Source organism: Alexandromys fortis, unplaced genomic scaffold (assembly GCF_014885135.2).
Source record: "Alexandromys fortis isolate MF-2015 unplaced genomic scaffold, M_Fortis_MF-2015_v1.1 scaffold_265, whole genome shotgun sequence".
Taxonomy (NCBI): domain Eukaryota; kingdom Metazoa; phylum Chordata; class Mammalia; order Rodentia; family Cricetidae; genus Alexandromys; species Alexandromys fortis.
The window spans coordinates 1469673-1494382 of record NW_026068166.1 but is presented as its reverse complement, the minus strand read 5'-3'; the positions used below and the strand labels follow the sequence as shown (position 1 = coordinate 1494382).

At 36.6% G+C, this 24710-nt stretch overlaps 1 protein-coding gene across 7 annotated transcripts in view; it reads right to left on the bottom strand.

Moving 5' to 3' along the window:
• The window catches only part of Tab3 (TGF-beta activated kinase 1 (MAP3K7) binding protein 3), a 65611-nt gene that overhangs the window by 8776 nt on the left and 32125 nt on the right, over positions 1 to 24710 (bottom strand). For 3 of the 7 annotated variants that reach the window (XM_050128234.1, XM_050128235.1, XM_050128240.1), the window contains 5 exons: positions 23230 to 23424; positions 15242 to 16697; positions 14073 to 14233; positions 9100 to 9193; positions 6383 to 6466 (listed from right to left, as the gene is read on the bottom strand). In XM_050128234.1, coding sequence (XP_049984191.1) covers positions 6383 to 6466; positions 9100 to 9193; positions 14073 to 14233; positions 15242 to 16697; positions 23230 to 23331 — 1897 coding nt within the window. In that variant the 5' untranslated portion in view covers positions 23332 to 23424. Of the gene's footprint in view, positions 1 to 6382; positions 6467 to 9099; positions 9194 to 14072; positions 14234 to 15241; positions 16698 to 23229; positions 23425 to 23625; positions 23652 to 23724; positions 23813 to 24710 lie in introns of all 7 variants that reach the window. The other 4 variants (XM_050128236.1, XM_050128237.1, XM_050128238.1 and 1 more) reach the window with 3 other exon arrangements.

The following is a 24710-nucleotide window of genomic DNA, read 5'->3' as shown; positions in this document are numbered from 1 at the left end:
GGAGGGAGAACATGAGCAAGGATGTCAGGACCACGAGGGGTGCACCCACCCACTGAGACAATGGGGCTGATCTATTGGGAGCTCACCAAGGCCAGCTGGACTGTGACTGAAAAAGCATGGGATAAAACCGGACTCTCTGATCATGGCGAACAATGAGGGCTGATGAGAAGCCAAGGACAATGGCATGGGGTTTTGATCCTACTTCATGTTCTGGCTTGGTGGGAGCCTAGCCAGTTTGGATGTTCACCTTCCTAGATATGGACGGAGGGGGGAGGACCTTGAACTTTCCACAGGGCAGGGAACTCTGACTGCTCTTTGGATTGGAGAGGGAGGGGGAGAGGAGTGGGGGGAAAAGGAGAAGGGTGGGAGGAGGGGGAGGGAAATGGGAGGCTGGGAGGAGGTGGAAACTTTTTTTTTCCTTTTCTTAATTAAAAAAAAAAGAGTAAAAAAAAATGACAATGGCGATGGTGATGGTAGTACATTCTTGTAATCCCAGCATTTAGGAGGCAAAGACCAGACTGGAATACATAGAAAATACTACTTCTTGGAAAATGGAAGCAACTCAAAGTAATACTATATAGTGACAAACATGGACTCCCAACTCATTTCAGGATTCTTCAGAATTCTAAGAATGGTACTTATGTACTAAAAGCTGGAAATCTATTAGCAGAGTAAAATAGTAAATGTTTCCTAAGGCTGCAAAGAAAACAGTGAGCTGTGTTCAATTTGGAAAGCCCTTTTACAACATCACTGCCTTCATCTTACCGGCTCACACAAACATCCTGGAAAATGCAGAGGCCAGTATCTGAGCAGTATACAGATTAGATCTGAAAGCAGACAGCTAGGCCACTGGCTCAGGTCCTATGACACCCACGCTACTCATTATTATTATTATATTATTTTTTTGCAATGAGGGTAACGGGAGATTTGCTGAGTTACCTGAAGACCTGTGTCACTTAAAGGCAGATGCCAATCCAAAAAGGTTTCTGTTGGCCCTTTTCTTCTGTCCCCTAATTCTCTAGCACCATCATTACAGAGGTAATCTTAAAGAGTCTACTTAGAATTCCAACATATATCTAATTATTAGCAGTTTAGTGTTTTGCTTTTAATTGAATGGTACTGCAAGCCAACCTATACTAACTTTAGAAGTACCTTTAGAGAAATGATGTTGGGTGTGGCGTTGCACATCTATAAACCTAATAGCTAGCATATATTTATAAGACCATCTTCAAAAGGAAAAAAACAGTACTTCACAGAAAAAAAAACTGACTCCATTTCAAAAACTGAAAAGTTTTTCATAAATCTATGATTAAAAGCTTAAAATCATCTGGCAAATAATAGTAACATTTTAAACTCTCACCACCATATCTCAACTAAATTTTTTAAATAGAAATTTATTCATAAGAATAGAGAGGACTTTACATATAGAGTATAAATCCCTTGGGATAGAAGTTATATCTTTGCAGGATCACATGCGTGTGTATGCATGTGTTTGTGTATGTAACAATTGGGCATTTTATAAACATTTAAGAAATTGCTAAAAATAAAACCCATTCCAAGCATAAAAATTATCCAACAGAGCTAATAAATTTCACTTGCACTAAATGAGCCATGGAACAGAGCCCTTTACATGTATTTGTAATCTTTTCTTTTGTAGAAATGGTTATATAACATCTTTTTTGGAATCAGGTTCTGCTATATTCATTTGAAAAGATGAAATCTGTCCAGTAGTGATGGTACTCAGCACTTAGGAGACAGAGGCATGTAGATCTATAGATCTGGTTCTATAAATCTATAGAGCCAGTTCCAGGATAGCCAGGGCTATACAAAGAAACCCTGTCTCAGAAAACAAGCAACAACAAAAAAGACAAAACCCAACAATGAACTCTAGGATATATCGGGTTTGAATAGAACGTGGTGATAAGTCCATCAATTTGAACAAATACACTACTTTTCTGGAGAATGTAATGTTGCTAGCAGGGTTGGGGTGCAATTCATGTTGAAGGTTTAGCAAACAACAAGAAAGCAGTCTTTCCTTTTCTTATCTTTTAAAAAATTATGTTTAACATTGTTTTTTTACCCTTTTTAAATGTTTGAAAGAATTCACTCACTAACAAACTGTGGTTCTAAAATTACGTTTGTGCGGCAAATTTTTAAACAATGGATCCAGTTTTACTTAATATGTATATAATTATTAACACTTTCTATTTCACCTGTTAATTTTGAAAATTTGGCCTTTTATAGTTTATCTAGGTTGCAGAGTTTATTGGACTGAAGATATTAATCACATTTTCTCATTACCATTTTTAATGGCTAACCCTTTTTATATTTCTAATTGTGGTATCTTGCATTTATTCTTTTTGTAGCTCAGTCTACCTTGAAGTTTACTGATTTTTTTCTCTATTTCATTTGTTATAAAATTCCACCATCAAAAACAAACATCAAATTTCCTTCAAAGTACTTAACAATTGGGTGCCAAAGAGGTTCAGTTCTGAGAATCTTCTTAGTACACCTGACACCCTGACCGCATCCCTTGCTGTTTGCTAGGACGTGCCTGTGCCATAGAGAGATTTCCTGTTTCAGCAACAGCGGCAGAAAAAAAAAAGCTGCGTCATTTCAAAACGCAGCTTCCTGGGGCTTTAAAGCATTTCAATGGCTTTTATGGGACTGGATGTTTGTGTTCCCATTTGGGATTGGAAAAAAAGTACTCTGAGACCATGCCTGTACTTCCCACCTGGGCAGACGGCAGAATCAGACGTGGTCAGGCGGGAGAGCATGGTGGATTTCTGCTGCCATACAGAGAGATGTTTCCAGGCTGCACAGTGCTCTGCCTGTCAGATTCGGCTGTAACTTGGATGAAAAGAGATTCTTTGCCACACAATCAGTCTCAGAGTTAAAATGCTCTCCTACCTGGCAGCCCCAGAGCTAGTAGAAAATGGTACATCCTCCATTTTGAAATTGGAGAGAGGTGGAGCCAACATCCAGAGCAGCCCTCTGCTCTACAGCTCAGAGGCACTCTGCTCCACCATGCTGAACTGTGCTGACCTCAGGCAGGAACTATCTTAATTATCATAATAACAGCGTAGTTAAGGTTTAGACTGGGCAGGAAATAGGCGGTACCATACTACCTCTACATGGAGCAACTTAAGTTTTTAAGAAGTGCTTAGCATCCAAACTGCCTAGGCTCCCACAAAGCCACAGAAATAAAAAAAAAAAAGTGCTTAGCATTTTAAGAAGTACTCCTGGATAGTAAAGAATTATAGATTCACAATAGGACAGATTCAGACATAAAAGACCTCTGAATGGGTCACAGTGTTGGATGAATGTATGTAAGCTTGGGAGAGAGAAGAAAAAGAACACAGAGAATAAAATTAATGCTTTAAAAAAGGGTAAAGTCTTTAAAGAGACAGAGTACAGATAATTATAGATTAAAAGAAATAAAAATAAGCCATGTAAAAATGGAAAATTCACAGAGAGTCTAGATTATGTACATTGTGTTTTCTTTAAAATTTTTGACTGTGAAGGAGCTAAGTACAGAGAGACACTTCATTATATGGGCTGCCAAGCTAAACCAGAATGGATATCATAAGGGTATGACTTCAGAATTTGGGTCTAAGGATATGATGCTTTGGACAGGATCTTCTTTTGTTTTCACAGAGGATGAGACCCTGTGGACTGCTTTTATCCCATGGTATAATAGACCACGTTCTCCTGAAAGGTTGCTGTGAATACCCTAAAAAATTACTTCACTCAACTGCCAACTGAGATGAACCTGGCACACAGGTTACACCATGAAAGATCTGATTAACAGCGCCCCCATTCAGCATGAAGCAGTTGGAGAGAAAAAACTGTGTCCATATTCCCAAATATTGTTTATAAATGTTCTTTTACATTTAAAGGGGGATATGATATAGATATGAATAATTTGAATTGGTATGGATTTTAAGGTCAATTTTGTTATATGTATATGTATTTCTGATCTTGATTAAGGTATTGTGATTATGTAGTTCATTTAAAAATGTAATGTATAATTAGGAAATATAGGTTGTTAATGGATAATCATCGATAATAGTCAAGTTTGTAGTCATGTTAGTTAGATTTTCTGGATATATAGAGATATATTTCAGTTAGATAGACATTCTTCATATCTTTCAAAGACTACAGAATATGGCATTTAATGTTTTAATAATTTAGGGCTTTTCATGACAATGAGACACGTCTGCTCCTGGCAGCACCAATCTACTTTAAGAGAAAGATGGGCATTGAAGAGGCTCCTTATGGAGTTGGTTAGCCACTTGGGCAAGAAACTGCTCTTGCCTGGACTGTTACATAAACTGGACACAAAGAACGCATAGAAAGAGGACTGCTGAACTTGCCTAAAGGTGAGATGGTCTTTCAGGGTTCCTGACTCATGAAAGAGTTTGCGAGACATTCTGCAGGACACAGAAAAAAGTGACTAAACTATCTTTGCATTTTCCTGCTTCATGGAAAAATCTGCTGTAGGCCGAAGACGGATGCCCCAACGGTACAGAGGAACTTTGGGTGACTGTCCAGGCAGCGAGATGTCTCTGTCATTTCTAAGTTTGGAAGTTGCTTATTTCTTGTTTAATTAGGTAATAAATATTATATCCTTCTGGAGTCTTTGATGGAGTTGAAGAATGGTTAGTTATAGTTATAGTTTTCCTTTGTTATGGTAAAAGATAAAATAGATATAAATATTGTAACTATAATTATTACTTGATAACTGTTTTTATATGTAATTTTACTATGTTAAAGTTAAAGCCTTTCTTTTTTGTTTAAACAGAAAAAGGGGAAATGATGGACGAGGGTCTATGTGTTACTTTCATTGGTTAATAAAAAGACTGCCTTGGCCCTTTTATAGGACAGAAAATTAGGTAGGCGGGGAAGACAGAACAGAATGCTGGGAGAAAGAAGGCAGTGAGGCAGATGCCATAGCTCTCCTCATGGACGCAGATTAAGATCTTTCCCGGTAAGCCACCACCTCGTGGTGCTACACAGATTACTAAATATGGGTTAAAGCAAGATGTGAGAATTAGCCAATAAGAGGATAAAACTAATGGGCCAAGCAGTGTTTAAATGAATACAATTTGTGTGTTATTTCAGGTATAAAGCTAGTTGTGGGGGAGCTGCATGGGAACATAGCCCTCTGCTCCTTCTACAACTAACTGATTTTTTTTTTTTTTGCTTTTCTGTATTTCATTTGTTATAAAATTCCACCATCAAAAACAAACATCAAATTTCCTTCAAAGTACTTAACAACTGGGTGCCAAAGAGGTTCAGTTCTGAGGATCTTCTTAGTACACCTGACACCCTGACCTCTCCCTAGCACCACAACAACAGTTCATTGTCTTTTTGCACATGGAAAGCTATGTATGGCTTTGTATCTAGCTCCTTGGAGATGATACTATTCAAGAAATTAAGTTTTAAATGTGGTGGACTCCTGTATTTTTGGCCGTTTCTTCTATGAGAGCCATTGAGCCATTTAATTATAGCTCATCAGCTAGGCTATCTATAAGAGATAACACTTTAGAAGGTACTGATCAAGTTTAATGAGGTATATTTTGTGAACCTAAAAGGCTAAAGTAACCGATGATATATAATCCAAGGCTTTCACCTTGAGACTAAATATAATATTGCTATTGTGACAAATTTAGTATTTGGTAGTCATCCACTAATGTTCATTTTCAACCATTTTTAGAAATCACTACATTATTTCAAATGTATATCAGGTAAAATATCCACAATAGGAGTAAACAATAAAGAGATCAGCTCCTAAGCCACAATCCATAAAAGAACTAGAATTTACACACTCTACTATTCAATGTCTTCATAATCAAACTGTCTTGAATTGCTTAATGAAAAAGGATTAAAATATGAATTTTGAATATCAGTTGTATATTGAGCCTTATAAAATAATACGGCTTATAAGAATAGGGTAGAAAATGAGTGATCAATCTACATTCACTCATTTGTTATAAGAAATTGAAAATATTTAGGACTTTTTTTGTTCTTGATGAGAAAACACTCATGACCCTATCAGTTATGCTTACCTTCTGCTTATCAAGCAGCAAAGAATTCTTATGTACAAAGTGTACTAAAAAAATTTTCAAGATCCTCACTGTTGCAGAAGAATATTTTTCAGGATATAGTTTTATTATGATAAAGAAATCATCACTATGGCTTACAACAGTTCTAACAATTTTAATGTTTTGTAAAAAATTAAAGTTTGGGGACTATTTCATTTTTGCCACATTACTGTGGAAACACCTTTTACGAGAAACAGTCTAATGAATAGTTTGAATAGAAATTTCTTCAGAAGCATATTTAACTTCTATAATATTGATGTTATGACCCTACTCACCTTTCTTAGATGGCTTCGGTGGTACTACTGGGCCAGGTTCTATGTGGTCATAAAAATTATTCATGGCTTTTGGATCAAAGTTTCCTACAAAGAAAAGAAGAAAACCACAGGTATTTAGGAGTTGTTCTTTGGTTATTTGATCTTTTTTTATAAGAAAATACATTAATGAAACACGTGGGAAGAGAGTATGTTTTCTAGTGTTTCAAATGTCATTACATAATCCTATCCTCTTTTCTTTAATGGTTGTAAAAAAAATAGCCAAGCAGATCAGTGATTTAATGTATGTCTATATATTACCTAAAGGAGTATTTTTTTATAAGGCTAGCACCCTTAAGAAGCAGAATTTTGTACATGGAACATTTGAAGAAGGTAAAGTAAAAAGAAAAAAAAAAGAATGGTGGACCTGTTTGGTCTAATGAAAAAAATTCAAAGAAGGTTTGACACTTATTTTCATAATTTATCATAAAGTCATCTAAGGAAGAAGCCAAATGCATGTTATATGACCCTGTGGGCTTACTAATGATGATATTGTGCAAATTTTAGAATAAACAAGCCCTGAGATTTGCTGGTTTTGCAGAGATTTTTCTCTGGATATGTCTACTCAGTGGCTTAATTTCTCTTTATCAGTGATGTACCCTATTGGGGCTCCTTCAAGATTAGACTGCATTAGGTGCCAGTTCTGTTCTCCCCTTCACTCCCATACTCTGCCCACTATACCCCAATTCCACCTGAGCTTAGATACAAAGGGTGATGTACTGCATTGAGGCTCCTGTTTTTTTTCCTCCTAGTGAAAAATGTCCTCACTACAATCAAATATTAAGCTGTTGTTCATCAAATCATACAATGATTTATTTGCATCTACTTGAAAATGTACCTCCCCACTGCCAAAAAAAAAAACAATTTAGAAGAAAGTACACCATATTTGGACCCCTTAAACATTTCTAAATCTGAAGAACAACAAAAGATCCCATTTGGTCAATATATACCAAAACCAGAGCTCCTTCCGAAAACAAACGAATAAAAAACAAACAAAAAACTCAGTAGGTTCTATTAACCAAAGTTTCATTCAGTTGAATAGGCTACTTTAAGGAGAGTTTTTAAAATTCCTATAGCTCATGAAAGCCATACTGCTACTTGATATATTAACTGCTGCACATGCATTTCTTCAATCACTTAAGTTACAGCTGATGTTCTACTATGCAGTTCACAGAAAGCTTACTATAAACATCTTAAGCAAATGATCTAATGTTACTGATTTTCATTTTGCTCCAATGACCCCATCAGTAAAAAAAAAAGGTTGATGTAATCACATAATAGTAATGGTTGATATACCCTACATATTATGCATAGTGATTTTTTTTCACTGCTTAAAGCTAGTAGACTACATAGACTAACGAGGTTTTTGAGAACTAGGCTTGATAGCTCAAATTCCATGATCAGATGGCTTCATATCTTTAGTTCAACTGTTTGACACTATATTATATACTACTCTTAACGAACTGTAGAAGCTCTCTTAGCTGCCATAATTAAGAATATTAAAGTTTGGGAGAAGGCCGATTCAAGCAAACAATTGTTAAGAAAAATTACATATCACCTTTGGGGTAACATAAACATAGCAGGGTTTTCTTCTACTGTTCTTATAGAAGTGTCGAGGATTACAATCCCCATGGACTGTATATGCTATGCAAACCTTCTATCACTACACCACATCCTCAATACAGCAGTATTTTAGTGCTGAACAAGGACCATTTCCTACACAAACCATGTTCATGATAACCTAAAGCCAAGTGTCTACAAAGTTCCTGTCCAAATCCTCATAGTAACTTAGATTTTGTAGACTTGCAATACAATGTGTTACAAGTATTCAACTCTGTCCTTGAAACACAAAGAGAGCCATAGATACTAGGTAAACAAATGAGCACGTTTGTTTTACTAAAACTTCTATTTATAAAAACAGGCAGTATTGCCCTAATTTGCTGAACTCTGATTTATAATTTTGTGTTTTGGGTTCTTCAGAATGTGGTTCTGATATACTAACAACACTTTCTTAGAAATGTCTCCCCTTTTCACTTGTTTTCATTCAAATCTAATTCATGGTTCCTATAATTTTATGTTTGACTCTATATAAAGGCCAAAGAAAATTTTTAAAAGAGCAGCATTCTAAGAATTCCTGTTAGTTATTCATTATTAAAACATTCGTTTTTAACTGCAGGAGTATAGCTAACTAGTAAAAGAAGTACATGTAATTAGTGGGATAGGCAGTTTATGGGAAACAAAGTCCTTCTCTAATCTGATGAGCTGGCTAACTGAAAAATAAGAGAGCTTCCACTGTAAGAGTGAATTTCTTTTAAAACCAAGAACTCAGGTATTCTACTTGGCGCTCTCTTTTCTGTCACAATATTTTGGAAGACTATGACTATCACATAACATAAACTTTTTGTCTTAGAAATAATACCCATCAAGTTATGCAATACTCATGTTAAATGACTAAAAAGATAAATGCAATGTAACGGTATAAAACAATGCAAATATATGAAGCTGCCAAAGTAACATCATTGTTTTACCAACCCTGACCCATGGAGTGGGGGGATCTCTTTAAAGGCATTCTTAGAATGGATAAAACTGTCCCTAAATCTATGAATCCAAAACTATTGCCATTTAAGCAGATTAAAATACCATACTATGACTTATGGTTTACCAAACAATCAAGTCTATACCTCTAGATTGAAGGAGGTCAACTTCTTTCAGTGTACAGTCAACATTTATCTGGAGTTGTCTGTTCATGCTTCTCAATCTTGTCATTTCATCAGGCTAGTAAGAAAGCACCCAAAATAGCAATTGTGGGAAAGTCATTATCAAGCCCAACATTTAAGAACTGTGTTTCATGTTAATTAATCTGATTGGGTATTACCAAGAATACGGCCTTGCCTAAAAGAGACATATCTATGTATTTTTTAGGTAAAAGGTATACTGAGGACATCAACATGGCCACATATTAACAAAAACTGCACAGTGGCCAGGTACACACTAAACTATGTTCTGTCATCCAAGCTACAATTACTGTAATACTAGAGCACAGCAAATATTTGTTTATATTTTTATAGTAAGGGAAAGTGCAACAAACAACCTTTAAAATTGGCTATGTTCATGATTTTTAAGTCTTGTCTAACCTGGTAAAAATTAGTTCTTTCATAGGTTCAGGTACGTGGTTTACAGAATTTTCTCATTCCTTCTGCTAAAAGGAGTTTTGAGGTAGGTAGTGTTATATTACATGGAATTACTAATGATAAAACAGCACAGAGAGGTTAAGTTTCCCCAAATGTATAAAGCTAGTAACTGGTAGAGCAAGGACTTATACAAATCTCTCTCTCTCTCTCTCTCTCTCTCTCTCTCTCTCTCTCTCTCTCTCACACACACACACACACACACACACACACACACTACATATATGTATACATATATGTATAAAAATATATAGAAATATTTTTTCTAGATCAAGAGAAGCACTTTAACATAGAGAAATATCAGGTATCAATAAACTCTTCTGTTTCTTCTACTTTAGCCTGTCCAGTCCATTCTACCCCCTAGGGTCTTTCAGTGACTAAAGCATTTTTTAGAAGCCTTCAATTCCCACCCCATTCTTAATTTCTTTACAGTTTCTGTGCTTAGATTCTAGTGGCATGGATAGTGAAGCTTTTTCCACACAGCCCAGGTATTAGCTCAATCACTAGGGTAATTTCAATTGCATAAAGTCAAATGCTAAATTATCTACTAACGGAGAGAGAGATTTATTGTTAAAAATGTGTATTGTTCCAAAGACTAAACAGGTTAGCAGTGCACAAAAAAGAGCAGAAAGGATACTGTATGCTGCTGGAATATTGTAAGAGTAAGCAGGCATGCATAGAAACCGGCAGGGACCAAAGTTCAATGCAGTGATGTAAAAAGGCTTAAGAGCAATTTCTGGATATTGTCTATACATGACAGCATTTAATGACTGTTAATTTTTACATGTTTTGTGCCCACTTATCTCATGACCTTATCACTATCATTATTTAGTCTCAAATATTTTGAAGAATAAATATCAAACTGCATTTTTAACTTTTAAAAAATTTCCAAGCCCTTAGAATGCTGGAGATTCAACAACAAAAATGACCTAGAAACATTTCATTTGAATTGTTCTTTTTTCATTCCATTGGGTGAAGTGTGTGATATTAAGGCACAAAATTCTTAAACTGAGTAGTACTAAAATAGTGTACAGCACACACCTGAGCATTAATAAGGATAACTTCACCCTCCTAGGAACACATAAGTAAACCCCTACTTGTGAGTTCAGTACCTTGGGCTTATCCTTCCTATATGTTTTGCAATAGGAAAAAAATGACTTTTAGCCATAGTGGCCCTGAGTACTTTGTAAACATAGCATGGAAGTATTAATAACACACATTATAATCAAAAGGCTACTATACATTTGCTTTTAACCAGAATCATTTTTATCATTCTAAGAGAGAGGAACCATTTGAATTCATTCAACTTAGGATTTACCTATTCTTCTTATAGCTTCTGATTAAACAGGGGGAGATAAATGCTGTTTCTGAGAAGTGTCATTTATCAAAAGCACACTGTGTTTCCGTGGAAGATTCAGATTCACTATAAATTATAATAATTTAGACTTACATGTAGGCAAAAATAATGTTTGTAGTTGACATTTCCAAATAAAAGATTCTATGCTCTTCTGAAACGGCAGTAGAAATCTTTTAAGCCAACTATTTGGAACTTTAAAATCTAGTCTCATAGACAACAATATTGAAGAACACTGATGGGTTTTGGTTCCTTGGCCTCAATTATATGATCAGGACACAAATCAGTGGAGTAATCCCAAAATTCAACTAGAATAGGATGAATCTGACTTGGGGAGGGGACAACCAGCAGCTCTCTCTATATTAAAATCTTATTTCTCTTTCAAGGTAAAATTTAAAACTTTGCCTCCTCTATGAATATTATTAGCAAAAGGTTAACATTTCTTTCTCACATGAATATCTCTTATGAGCCATTTAATAAAATGTGATAAACAGCAAGCTAAAGAAAAAGGACACCATCAGTACACTTTTGCTATCATTTGAAAAACATTATTTCACTGCTCCTCAAAATTTCTGCAACTATATATATATTGCTGGTCAGAAATGCATATCCTAGTCTCATTAACTAAGCATTTCTCTCCTATTTTTAATGTACAACTTGGTAAGAAGTTGCTTGGAAACCCGAAAAGTAACAATGTGTGCATATTAGTAAAAAGTGTCAGTTCTCTGGTATTTGTATAAATGAGTGTGATGTTCATAAAGACAACTACTTGTTGAGTACTTAATAACATCGACGTCACACACTACATACATTGTCTCCTTATGTGGACAATATTATAACATACTCATAATAACTCCCTTTAATGAGAAATCAATATAGACAGTAAGTGCCAGAGGTAATCTGATTCCCAATCCCATAATGGGTATTACTTCAAATGAAACTCAATGAACTAACTGGAAATTCTGACTAAATGATTGGTTTCTTGGTTCCTTTTTCCACTCAACTGTACCTTATTGGTATCTTAAAAGAAAATTAGTTTTATGAAATGACTCAGATTTGTGTATCTAATTTCAAGCAAAAATTTTCAGCATTTTTGTTTCCAAGCTAGTTTATAAAGACACTTGCTATTTGTTGGACATTGTATAAACTGCTGAACATAACATACCTTTTCCAGTGCTATTTAAAAGCCATAACATGGGTATTCTACTACAGGTATTGTAGAGATATGTGACTGACACAAGCAGTGGAATAATCAAGTTTGCACTTGAAAATCCACTTGCTATCCTAACCTTCATGCACACAGGAACTACCCCTCAGCCAAGCCCTACTGTCCTCCAACTTACTCTTAAGTGTGCTGTCGAATTTCTGTTGGTGAAGGATGGCTACACTTGATTTATTCAACTATTTTGCCCATTTCACTTTTAAGTTTTAAATTATAAACCATAAACTACAGCCCAGAGAGGATCTACTATTTTTCCTTTCTGGAAAAAAAAGACCCATCAATAAAAAATCCAATATAAAATGTGGGTGCTTTTATTTGAAGCAATAATTAAAGCCACACCAAATAGTTTTCTACTTCCAACTAAAAACAATGCTTATTTAACTGGAGCTATAATGTGCTTGGTGTTTCAAAGCAATGCTCTGACAAAAAATAACTACTCTACAGATACCTAAATGATTAAAAGGTGTCCAACTATCCTTTGCTTGCTTCTCTCAACAGATGAGTCAATGAAGATTTCATATAAAGGAAATCAGAATGATATTTGATTTCCATTAACATCACTCTTGCAGTTAGCTTTGTAAGGCTTCTATTGCTTTGTGATAACTTCCTCCCTTCTAACATTCTAAACTGAGTAATGTTGTGAATAGAAAAAGCCATTAATTTATTGTGTATGCCTCTTTCTCAAGAACCTTCTTTCTCAAAAAGCTTCTACTAGTTCCCTCTTAACAGCAGAATAAAGTTCAAGCACCTTGACCACTGCAGTGTTAAAGGTCTACTCACCTTTATACAAATAACTTCTGTAAACTCATTAGAAATTTCAGGCCTAAACAAGGAAACTTGACTTACTGTGCCTTGAAAGTAAGATTGTCTCGGCTTCAAGCCATAAGTACCTTATATTCTTTTCCCGTCAAGAATAATTTCCCCTTTCCTCTCTGTCTATATAGGCAGGGCAAACTCTCCCAAGAAAGCAGCTGTAGCCTGCCTTCCTTACTGAGGACAAAGAGCCTCACATATACGTTCAAGAGCCAGATCACCCCAGGTTTAGAGATGGGAAGAAGATGAATACCCTTAGTAAGGATTTACACACATGAAGCTTTGGAAGATCATTTCAGGATGATGCATGAAAGTGGAGATGTACACCAATTATATTCACAAACCAATTAATGTGCAATTGCCTTCGTTATCTATGAGCAAATACAGCAATTATCACTGAAGCCTACTTTTCACTCATAGATTAACTACTAAGCATCTAACATAGTATCATATTCATAAACATATACAGAATACACGAATATCAAATGGTAAAAAGATCAACTAAATCACAGAAAAGGTGACATGACAGAGGAGATAAATTTCATAATTTTCAAAGTTATATAACATCATTAGAACTCAAATACATTAAGCAACAAGTTAAAAATATAATAACTCTTTACTAATTTCCTTAAGAACATTACTGGTGCACAGTGAACATTTTCATAGTTACACAAAATGAAACTACCCTGCCTTAAGATATTCTATCACCAATATTGTCAAAATTTCAAAATTAGTATTTAACTTATTTAAACCCACTTGAAACACTTAGAAAAATATACAGTCTATGCTTGAAAGAGTAATTTATGAAGCCTTTTGTTATCATATACTCTTGCAATAAATCTACACTCTAATTATAACTGTCAGTCTTTGAAAATAATCATGAGCAATTACAAGTATGAAAAAGCATTTTCTGACAAGAGTTACTATGTGCAAATCTCTTGCATTCATTCATTTTTGTTGTTGTTGTCTTTTTAAAAATATCAGGCAGGATTAGAACTTGAAAAAAAAAAAAACAAATGATGTGGACAGAGAATGTCCGTATCTTCCTATCATTATATGGTGTAACAGATCACTTACCGTAGGGATTGCAGTGGTACAACTGACCCTTCTGAGCCGTCTCTGCATCAGGTCATGCTCCATACTGTTAACTTCAGACTTCAACCGCTCTAGCTCCTCTTTTTCAAGTTTCAATTGCTTTGCTAACCTCTCCATCCTTGCTCGCTGATGTAACAGCAAGGCTATAGCATTACAGATAAAGTCATTGCAGAAAATAAAGTCAAACAAACAACAGGAGAATTTCTAAATATACTGTTAATGGACAGAAGACTCATTCGATCTGGGTATCAGCATTTACTCTTAAGGTCTTAGTAACACCGTGCTATATCCATTTCTGCTTTACTTTAGCTCTAAGCTACCACCCCAAAATGGCATCATCTGTTCATACCTCTTGTTCTGTCACATTTCGTTTTCCTGAGAGCCTCTTAATCTATACTTGTGTGTATGTTAAAATGCTTAAGGACCATTGAAATGGCTAAGCAGGTAAACATACTTTTCTGCAGGCCCGAGTCTCATCTCCAGATTCCACAAAGTGGCAGGAGAGAACTGACTGAATGGCTCTCTGACCTCCACACAGCAGGTCCACATCTGCACATATGCGCATGCCTGTTCTCTCTCAGACACACACAGATACAAGACTTGACACCAGGCATTCTGAATCACAATTATTATGAATTCCTCTCTCAAATATTGAAAGAATGCTAAACTCTCATATATTCTGATACAATCTGAAGGAGTCTAAATAGGTTTTTTAAACTTCAATTTCCCTAGACAATACGAATTTTCTTCATTAATTCCACTGCTTATAATAACACTTAAAAATATTATTATGCTTATCCTTCCAGCCCTGTTTAGAAAACTCAAATTCTTTGATTTGATAAACCAGAGTCCAAGTTGTATGTATATTTTCACAATATTCATTGTATTTGTCTATATTTTTCCCAATGAATGATATCCCCCAATAAAGTCTGATTAGTTTACAAGGTTACAATGATCATACTCGCAGTTTCTTATTTAAAAACAGCCAATAGATGACTCTGAAACAATAATTTTACTCTAGGTAGTGCTACTACTCAACATTTAATATATACTAAGCATTTAATTGAAAGTAACTAGCCAACAATGTTTTATTTTCAATCAGATACCACATGTTGACTATAAATAGTAAATTTCACCAGTCTAAAGTTTACCTTGTGTATAGGCATAGTCATCTGATCCAGAACTAGAACTGCGCTGATATTTGTGGGTTCCCTTTTCTCCCCCGGAGCCTGGTATTACTGAAATGGGCTGAATAGGTTCTGGTGCTGCAGAGCGTTCTTCTTGGTCCACTAAATTTAAAAGGTTTTCAGTTGCTGCTCGGCCTACAGTAATTTTAAAAACTGTAGTTGGGTTTGGCATCACCCGAGGAGATGGTGATGGAGCACATGAAGGTCCAGTTGGCTGTGTATACGTAATATACACAGGATTAACACTAAATGGAGGTTTTGGTTGACTAGACATCCCTCTAGATGGGGAACTTGAAGGTGGTGTGGTAGCTGTATACAGTGAGTGCTGGTTCCTTGGAGATGGTTGATTACTGATGGGTGAAGGACTCCTAGTTATTGCTGTCCCAGGTCTTTGAGAAGGTTCAACTGTAATTTCTATCTTCTTCATGGAACCTTTGGGTAAGCTAGATGCTGGGTAAGGGAGATAGGCTACTGAATGACTCCCCTGTTTCTGATAACTAGGAGGTCCTTGTTGATAAAGGTGAGGTGGAGTAGTTGAAGGACTAGGAGGCATAAACACATGAGAGCTTGGATGACCAAGCTGGGAAGGTTGTACTTGATGCTGTGGAGAGCTAAAGGGTGAAGGACACTGAGAAGGGGGTGGTGAGTGGTAAGCTGATTGAGGAATCTGCTGTTGCTTGGGAGAATACTGAGAAGGTTGATAGTTCTGCTGATGTGGATAAACAGGTAAAGGACGTTGGTTGTAATGAGGCACTGGGCCTTGTGTTGAGGACTGCCACGGAGCATTCTGAGGAGTCTGTCTTCCTGATGAACTCTGAGATGTCTGTCTAATATAAATAGAACCAGGAGATCCATAGAGATTGCTTGGAATTTGCGGAAGAATCTGTAAAGCTCTTGGTACAGTCTGTCCAGAAGGGAGGTTTTGGGACACTGTAACAGTAATTGGATTTGTACTATACCGAGGTATGTGCATGTAGGACGGAGGTGGCGGTGGTGAAGGCCCTTGCATAGCAGATGGATTCATTCCTGTTTGCATGGAAGATGGCTGCTGAGGTGGCTGTGAAGGAGGAGTAGCTGCACTTCTGTTCTGTTCATTCATAAAAAATGGATTATAGTTGGGAGTAGCAGCCACAACAGCTGGGGCTGAGTGCGGTTCCTGAACTAAACATATCAGCTGTTTACCTGCTGTATGCTGAGGATCAATATGTCCATCACTTGAGCTATGTACCAGTGTTCGACCACCATTAAGGTGAGCTCCATCTCCTGGGTGGTAGCTACTAGGAGAATGGATACCCAGGTTAATATGCAAAAGGCGATTTCTATTCATCCTATTGTCTTCTGGACTATGGTATTCCATATACAAGTATTTGCTGCTCTCCTGGGAAAGGGCTCGGCAACAGGCTTCAAGATTGTTGTTATTCTATGAGAGAAAATGGTACAAACAACATGGGCAAAATTAACAGTGGAAGTCAGTTACACAGGTACTCATTCTAAGTAGAGAGGAGTATTTTAATCATAAAAATCATTAGTCATCTGTCCTACACAAGGAATCTTAAACAATTAAAATTATAAGCATTTAGCTCACATTACTAGTACTACCACTACTACTACAGAAATGTAAAGCACCTACTAATGAACATTGTGACTCAACCCCAAGTTTTCTCATTCCAAATGCAGGACTCATTTTATACTTGTTGCAGCTCAGCAACTTAAAATGTGCTACTCTCGGGTTCATCACAATTGCTGTAACATCCATCATTAAGTTTAACCTGATAAAAATGAAAATAACCATCCTTTAGTTTTCAAAAAGCACCAGAACCACAAACGGAAAAAGTAATATTCCTGAAGACTTTAAACAATAAAAATGTCACAGACTTTTCTTTTATCCAAATTTATCCCCAAATACCTTTAACCTGTATCATTAGGAAAGATTTAAGCAAAATAAGTAAAATGAGCAACAAGCAAAATTCCATAGTTGGAGCCATGCCTTCATGATTTAGCCAGAATTAACGAGAATTTAACAACCATATCCAGATTACACTAATGAAATTCACTCTATCAAGTTTGTGCCAGCTAAACAGCAATGTAATATACTTGAGATAGCTTTTTAGTTATGCACACGTAATAACTGTCCTTTAGAAGTTCCATGTCTACTTTAAATATTTTAAAGGATATTATAAAGCAGTTTCCACTAAAATACAGAACTCTCAACTATTTTATTAGAGATTATTAAAACACATTATTTACCATCTTTGAAATAATTAATAAATTTCTTAATGAACATGACTTTCTCTGTAACTCAAACATATATATTATACCTAATTTTACATTTTCATTTTACATAAAAATGAAAGGAAATACTTCACTGAAGAGAATCAAATAAAACATTAAGTCTACCACAGGACAAGCACTGCAATGATGGTATTGTTGAGATACATTTAGAGTTCAACTACAGACCCACTAACATTCCAGATGCAGAAAAAGAAGACTAGGAATTGGCATGGCGTCATAAAAGGCAATGAACTGGTTAACTGTATAACCACTTCTAGGTCCCTGATCTTAAGTTCCAGTGTTCTTTCTACACAGTAACTTCAAAGGAAAGCATGTGTGAGCAAAAGACATTACTAAGTTAGAGCCTTAAAAGGTTAATAAAAACACCATACTCACAGTCAAGAAAATATTTGCAAAAATGAAATCTAGAAATTTAAAGAATTTGATTCATGGAAAAAAACATAGGTAATTTTATTTTCCTTATAGAAAGTGCTTGAAAAGTACTACAGAAAGAGGGACTAACTGAAGTTTAGGAATACTCAAACTGCAAAATTTTCTTGTCCTGCCTGAAAATCATGCTGAGTAAGAATGAAAAACTACCTATTAAAACCTTATCTGAAAACTTAAGTCCAAGTGGATGAAAGACCTTAACATAAATTCAGTTACACTGAAACTGCTGAAACTGATAGAAAAGAATGTGAGAAGTAGCCTTGAACACATTGGCACAGGAGACCATTTCCTGAATATTAACACTAGTTGCATAGACACTGAGATCAAACATTAATAAATGGGACCTCCTGAAACTGAAAAGACAAAGGACACTGTCAATTAGACAAAATGGCAGCTTTCAGAACAGGTGAAGATCTTCACCAATCCCACATCTGACAGAGGAATGATCTCCAAAGTATATAAATAACTCAAGAACCTAGACATCAAAATACCAAATACTCCAATTAAAAAGCAAGTACAGATTTAAACAGAATTCTCAACAGAAGAATCTCAAATGGCTGAGAAACACTTAAAGAACTGTTCGACATCAGAAAAATGCAAATCAAAACAACTTTGAGATACCATCTTACACCTGTCAGAATGGCTAAGATCAAAAACACTGATGATAGCTTATACTGGAGAGGACATGGAGCAAGGGGAACACTCCTCCATTGCTGGTGGGAATACACTCTTGTACAGCCACTTTGGAAATCAGTATGATAGTTTCTCAGAAAATTGGGAATCAATTTACCTCAAGACTTAGCAATATCAACCTTCCTTAAGACCTAGCAATATCAATCTTGGGCATATACCCAAAGGAAGCTCAATCATACCACAAGGGCACTTGCTCAACTATGTTCATAACAGAATTATTCATAATAGCCAGAACCCGAAATAACCTAGATGCCCCTCAACCAAAGGATGGATAAAGAAAATGTGGTACATTTACACAATGGAGTATTAGTCAGCCATGAAAACCAAAGACATCATGAAATTTGCAGGGAAATGGATAGAGCTAGGAAAAAAAATCATCCTGAGTGAGGTACCCAGACCCAGAAAGACAAACATGGTATGTACTCACTCATAAAAGGATATTAGATGTAAAGCAAAGGAAAATCAGTCTACAATCCAAAGCCCCAAAGAAGCCGGGTAACAAGGAGGACCCTAAGAGGGACCTATGGCTTTCCCTGTGAAGGGGAAATAGATGAGATTTCCTGGATAAAGTGGGGGCAGGAGGGGGCTGTAGAGATGGCTCAGTGGTTAAGAGCATTGCCTGCTCTTCCAAAGGTCCTGAGTTCAATTCCCGGCAACCACATGGTGGCTCACAACCATCTGTAATGAGGTCTGATACCTTCTTCTGGGCTGCAGACATACAGACAGACAGACTATTGTATACATAATAAATAAATAAATATTTAAAGTGGGGGCAGGGAAGGGGTACAAGGGAGGGGACAGAAAGGTAGGAATATGAAGGATCAGGCTGGCTGAGTTGGGAGTGGGACAGAGAGGGAAGAGTAATGATCTTGATAGAAGGGGTCATTTTGAAGCTAGAGAGAAACCTGGTACTAGGGAAACTCCCAGGAATCAACAAGAATGACCCAAGCTATGACTCCTAGCAATAGTAGAAAGTGTGCCTAAACTGGTTTTCTCCTGGAATCAGGTTGATTACTACCCTAATTCTACCCTAACTGTCATCAGAGATCCTTCATCTAGTAACTGACTGAAGCAGATGCAGAGATCCAAGCACTGGGTTGAGCTCCAGGAGTCCAGTCAGAGAAGGAGGAATTATATGAGCAAGTGGGCAGGGTGTGTCAAAATCATGATGGGAAAACACACAGAGTAGACTAGCTGACTAGCTAGTGAAAGCTCATGGACCCTGGACCCACAGCTAGGCAGTGGAACAGACCTAGGCCCTCTGCATGTGGATGACAGTTGTGTAGCTTGATCTGTGTGTGGGCCCTAGAAGTGGGATGCGTCCCTGGCGCATGTGCTGGCTTTTTGGAACCTCTTTCCCACGCTGGGATGCCTTGCCCTGCCTTGATGCAGGGCGAGGAGCTTGATCCTGCCTCAACTGGACATGCCATGCTTTGTTGACTCCCATGGGATGCCTGCCTCTTTCTGAATAGAGGAATGGATAGAGAGGGGGTAGATGGAAGGTGGGGGGAGCGAATGGAAAGGGAGGAGAGAGGAGAAACTGTGGTTGGTATGTAAAACAAATTTTAAAAATTAATAAAAAAAAAAGAAAAAATCTGGAGTGGTTGGAGAAATGGCTTAGCAGTTAAGGGCACTGGCTGCTTTTCCAGAGGAACTGGGTTCAATTCTCAGAATTCACATGGTGGCTCCCAACCATCTAACTCTTGTCCCAAGGATCCAATGCCCTCTTCTGCTCTCCTTGGGCACAGGCATGCACATGGTTCAGATACACATGTACAAAAATACTCATAAACATAAAATAAGAATAATTAAAAAATGAAAAAGCAAATCAGTAATCAAAGGGTTCAGTTGACTGCCAACAGAATGTGTCAGTGACAGATGGTGGAAAAGAAAAATATATGAAAAATAAATTATCTCAAAATGTATCAAATGTCTGAGATTAGGGGAGAACATATTTGTATTTTTGTGAAAATAGTATTTGGTATTTTTATAAATAACCATGAAACTTTATGCTTTACGTAACATATCTGTAAGCCTGATAGTAATTTTACAAAAAGGATCCTAATTCAAACAACAAAAAGGTAAGACTGTCAACATATTCACAGGCATGCCTAAAGTAAAAATATGAGAAAAATTTAAAACCACAAATACAAACTATGGAAATGTTATCATCACAGAACTACTGTAAAAACACTACAGAGTAGACTCAATGTCATCTTCAACTTGCTAAGCATTTTAACTAAAATTGAATGAATGTGTAGAAGATTTCATAATGTCCAATGTTATTTAGTTGGACACACGGTCATAAATTTCTATGCAGAATTGGAGACTGAACCTAGGCTTTTATACATGTTCTACCAGTGAGTTATACTGTCAGCCTTCTTTTTCATATTTGAAAGAGGGTCTCATTAAGTCGCCCTGGCTGGCCTCTAACTTGCAATCCTTTTGCTTCATTCTCCCAAATAGCCGGGATTATAGGCCTGGGCCATTGGCTCAGTGACAGGTAAGAATATTTAAGAAGGCTATGTACGGTGAACTGCATGGTTCAGTGAGTAGGAGTACTGGCTGTGGAAGCAGGAAGGCTTGAGCTGGGAATCTCAGTACCTACATAAAAAGCTATGTGTGGCTATTTGTGTGCCTGTAACACCTGTGACAAAAGAAGCAGAAAGGAGGATCACTGAGGCATGCTGGCCATTAGCTTAGTTTGGCATGGCATCAGATTAGTTCCAGATTTATGTAGAGACTCTGACTTAATGTAATAAAGTGCATAGTTATAGAATAGGGGAAACAATGCCCTTTTGTGGCGTCTGCACATACACCCACATATATAAATAATCTTGAAGAACTAAGGAAATAAAGCATCATAGTTCTAAAAAGTCATCTAACTTAAGGTAACATAGTCCAGAGAGAATAGAAGGCCTGTGTTTCAAAAGCTAACTACTAGGTTCATGTATGTCACTGTATAGACAAATAGTTTTTGGGTTGTGGGGGATGAGAAAATCTTGATACACAGCCTAAGCTAGCCAAAAATTCACAGCACTCCTCCTGCCTCGGCCTCCTGATCCCAGGCATGCACCATCACATGGAGCTGTAACACAGCACTTCCTAGAGCCAGTAGGTGGTTAATGTCCACGCCAACACTCTGCAATCACCAAAGAAAAAGTAAGGATTTAGGACAGTGTTCATTGAGCTGAATTTTATATTTTATTCATGAAAATCCAAGTAATGCAAAGCCAAATAAATTACAAACATGTTAGAGCTAGAAGCAGTCCTAAGATAGGTCCTAAAGTAGATAAAGAAAGTAAATCCTAGAGAACAGTATCAACTAGAAGACTCAACGCTAGTTTGGTTTTGCTGTACTGGGAAGTAGTTTTTCTCAACCACAAACATAAATGGGCCTAAAGATTAAGATTCAGACTGGGAATATCTTAGCAAAAATAACCCACCTACTACACAATAACCTTAGGCCCAAAGGCCTAGACCTAGTAAAGGATTTGTAAACAACAGAAATCCCTGGGTTATCTGAGTCTCTACTTATAATTAACTTGCCATATATATATATATATATGTGTGTGTGTGTGTGTGTGTGTGTTTGTGTTTCTCACACTGCTGTAGGGAGTGTAAACATAAATATCTACTGTGTATCATGTACTTCTCCCAACTAAATAGGGCTATGTCTCAATCGAAAAACCCCGAGATACCATGAAGGATGATACAAGACAACAGAGGCAACAGTAATGCTCTTTTTCTGTTGTCTCTTCAATAAAAATAGAGTGTCACTAAGAAATGAATGATCTGTTTTGAAAACAAGACAAAGGGAATATTCCCAAACAAAATAAATGGCCTTACATTTAAATTTATGATGGACTTATAAACTTAAAAAAAATGAAGGGAGTAAGTTAAAGAGTTTTAAAGTAGACTTGAGGTACAAACAACTTCTATAGAAATTAACATAAGCTTGGGATTTAAAATGCAACTCTGAGGACTAGGAGTAGAGTTCTGTGAGCAAGCCAAAGAACAATATCAATTCTAAGGATTCAGGGAGTAATGGAAATTCATTCAAAAATTATTTATTCATTGGGAGAGGGGAGTGTGCAAGCAGAGGTCACAGGAACTCATGGGAACAGGTTCTTTCCTTTTATCAGGTGGTTCTCAAGGATCAAGCTCATGACATCAGGCTTAGCAGCAAGTATCTTTACTCACTGCTCCATTTTGCTGGAGAATCTTTTTTTTCTTTAGCTACATACACTTATTTATTCTTCCCAATATCACAGGATTTTAACTGGGTGAGATTTTACCTCTCATGGAATATTTAGCAATTTATAAAATCATTTTCTATTGTCAAAACTATAAAGATGCTACTGTTACACCATGGATAGAGCTCAGAAAGGATAGTAAAGAGCTTACCAGTAGTCACAAGGCATCCCCCCCAACACAGAATATTTATCCCACAATGTCAATAGCACCACCACAACATAATGCCAGCTCCAACAAGGAAACCTGGAACATTACTGTCCCATCATTGGCAGGAAATGTACCTGTAACATGCACTGAGATACCACACCCTCTGGAATTTCAGGGAAACGTTGTCGGAGATCATGGAGAACCTGAACATCAAGCTGTGGACTGCTTTGCGCCATGCCAGAGTAAATGTTGGTCAAGTCTTTCTTAGGAAATGGATATTAACAGGTCTTCCAAAAGTAATGATCATCCAACACCTCTGTCATTTTCTACTAAAAGAAATAAAAGTTTGGTTAAGTCTAATTCCATATTTTACTTTCTTCAGACAGCATTAATTGATTAAAATCAAGAAAATTAAAATAATTATACCTAGGCCCAATGTTAAAAAATGAACAAATTTGATTTTATTCCTTTTGATGTAATATAAACAATCAAATTAGTGTTTAAAAAAGACAACAACCAAAACAAAGAACCTCAAATCTTCTGTTTCACTTTAATTCTGGAAAAAGAAAAGCACCAGTCAGATTAAAACTACACAGTATATTATATTGCTATGCAACAAGACATTTTACCCTTGAGAAATTCTACTTAGTACAATCACTCCTGTTTTTCCAAGGTCTATAATATCACTTCTCTAAGGCACAGTCATTTCTCTGGCACCTGGAATAATGAAATAGAGAAATAAGAACTTGACAATAATATCACTAAGAATACTTGTATGATTTATATTCTCCATGTACTCTAAAGACAAAAGATTGATTTAATTTGACATTTATGTCAATGAAATCTCATATCTAAATGAAACAAAGTGGGCAGACAAATAGAACTGTAGCGACTTTGCTTTTATCTGTTGCTGGAGAATCATTAGACCTGGCTGCTGAGGCTTTCGCAGTTGTGACACCAATGAAGCAAGCGTTAAAGATAAAGATAGTGTGAGTAGTATCCGGAAAGTCAAATGATCCCTCAATCTTCCCCAGAACTACTCAAATTAAGCATCTGACAATAAGGTAACTTCTGAAACAAATGCCTTATAAATCAAATGGTGCATCTAAGGTCAATGAACCAATACGTTTCTTATATTTATCATTACCATTTTAAAAACTGTACAATTTCATGTATTTGCTGTGTTCAGTCACTTATCGTCAAGGAAAACTGAAAATAAACATCTGCAGAGAACATGTAGAAGCCAAAAGTTTAAGGCAGAAGTCTAGGTCACATGTATATCAATATTCTACTTTTTTAGAGATTCATTTTTATGTTTTTGAATGTTTTGCCTGCATGTATGTATGTATGTGCACCATATATGTGCTGAGTGCCTCCGAGTGCCTGCCAAAGTCAGAAGAGGACAACAGACTACCAAAAACTGAGTTACAGATGATTGTTAACTACTCTGTAGGTGCTGGAAACTGGATCTAGGTCCTCTGCAAGAGCAATGAGTATTCTTCACTGCTAAGCCACCTCTCTAGCGCACATTCTCTCTTTCTCTCCCTTTCTCTCTCTCTCTCTCTCTCTCTCTCTCTCTCTCTCTCTCTCTCTCTCTCTCTCCCTCCCCTCCCCC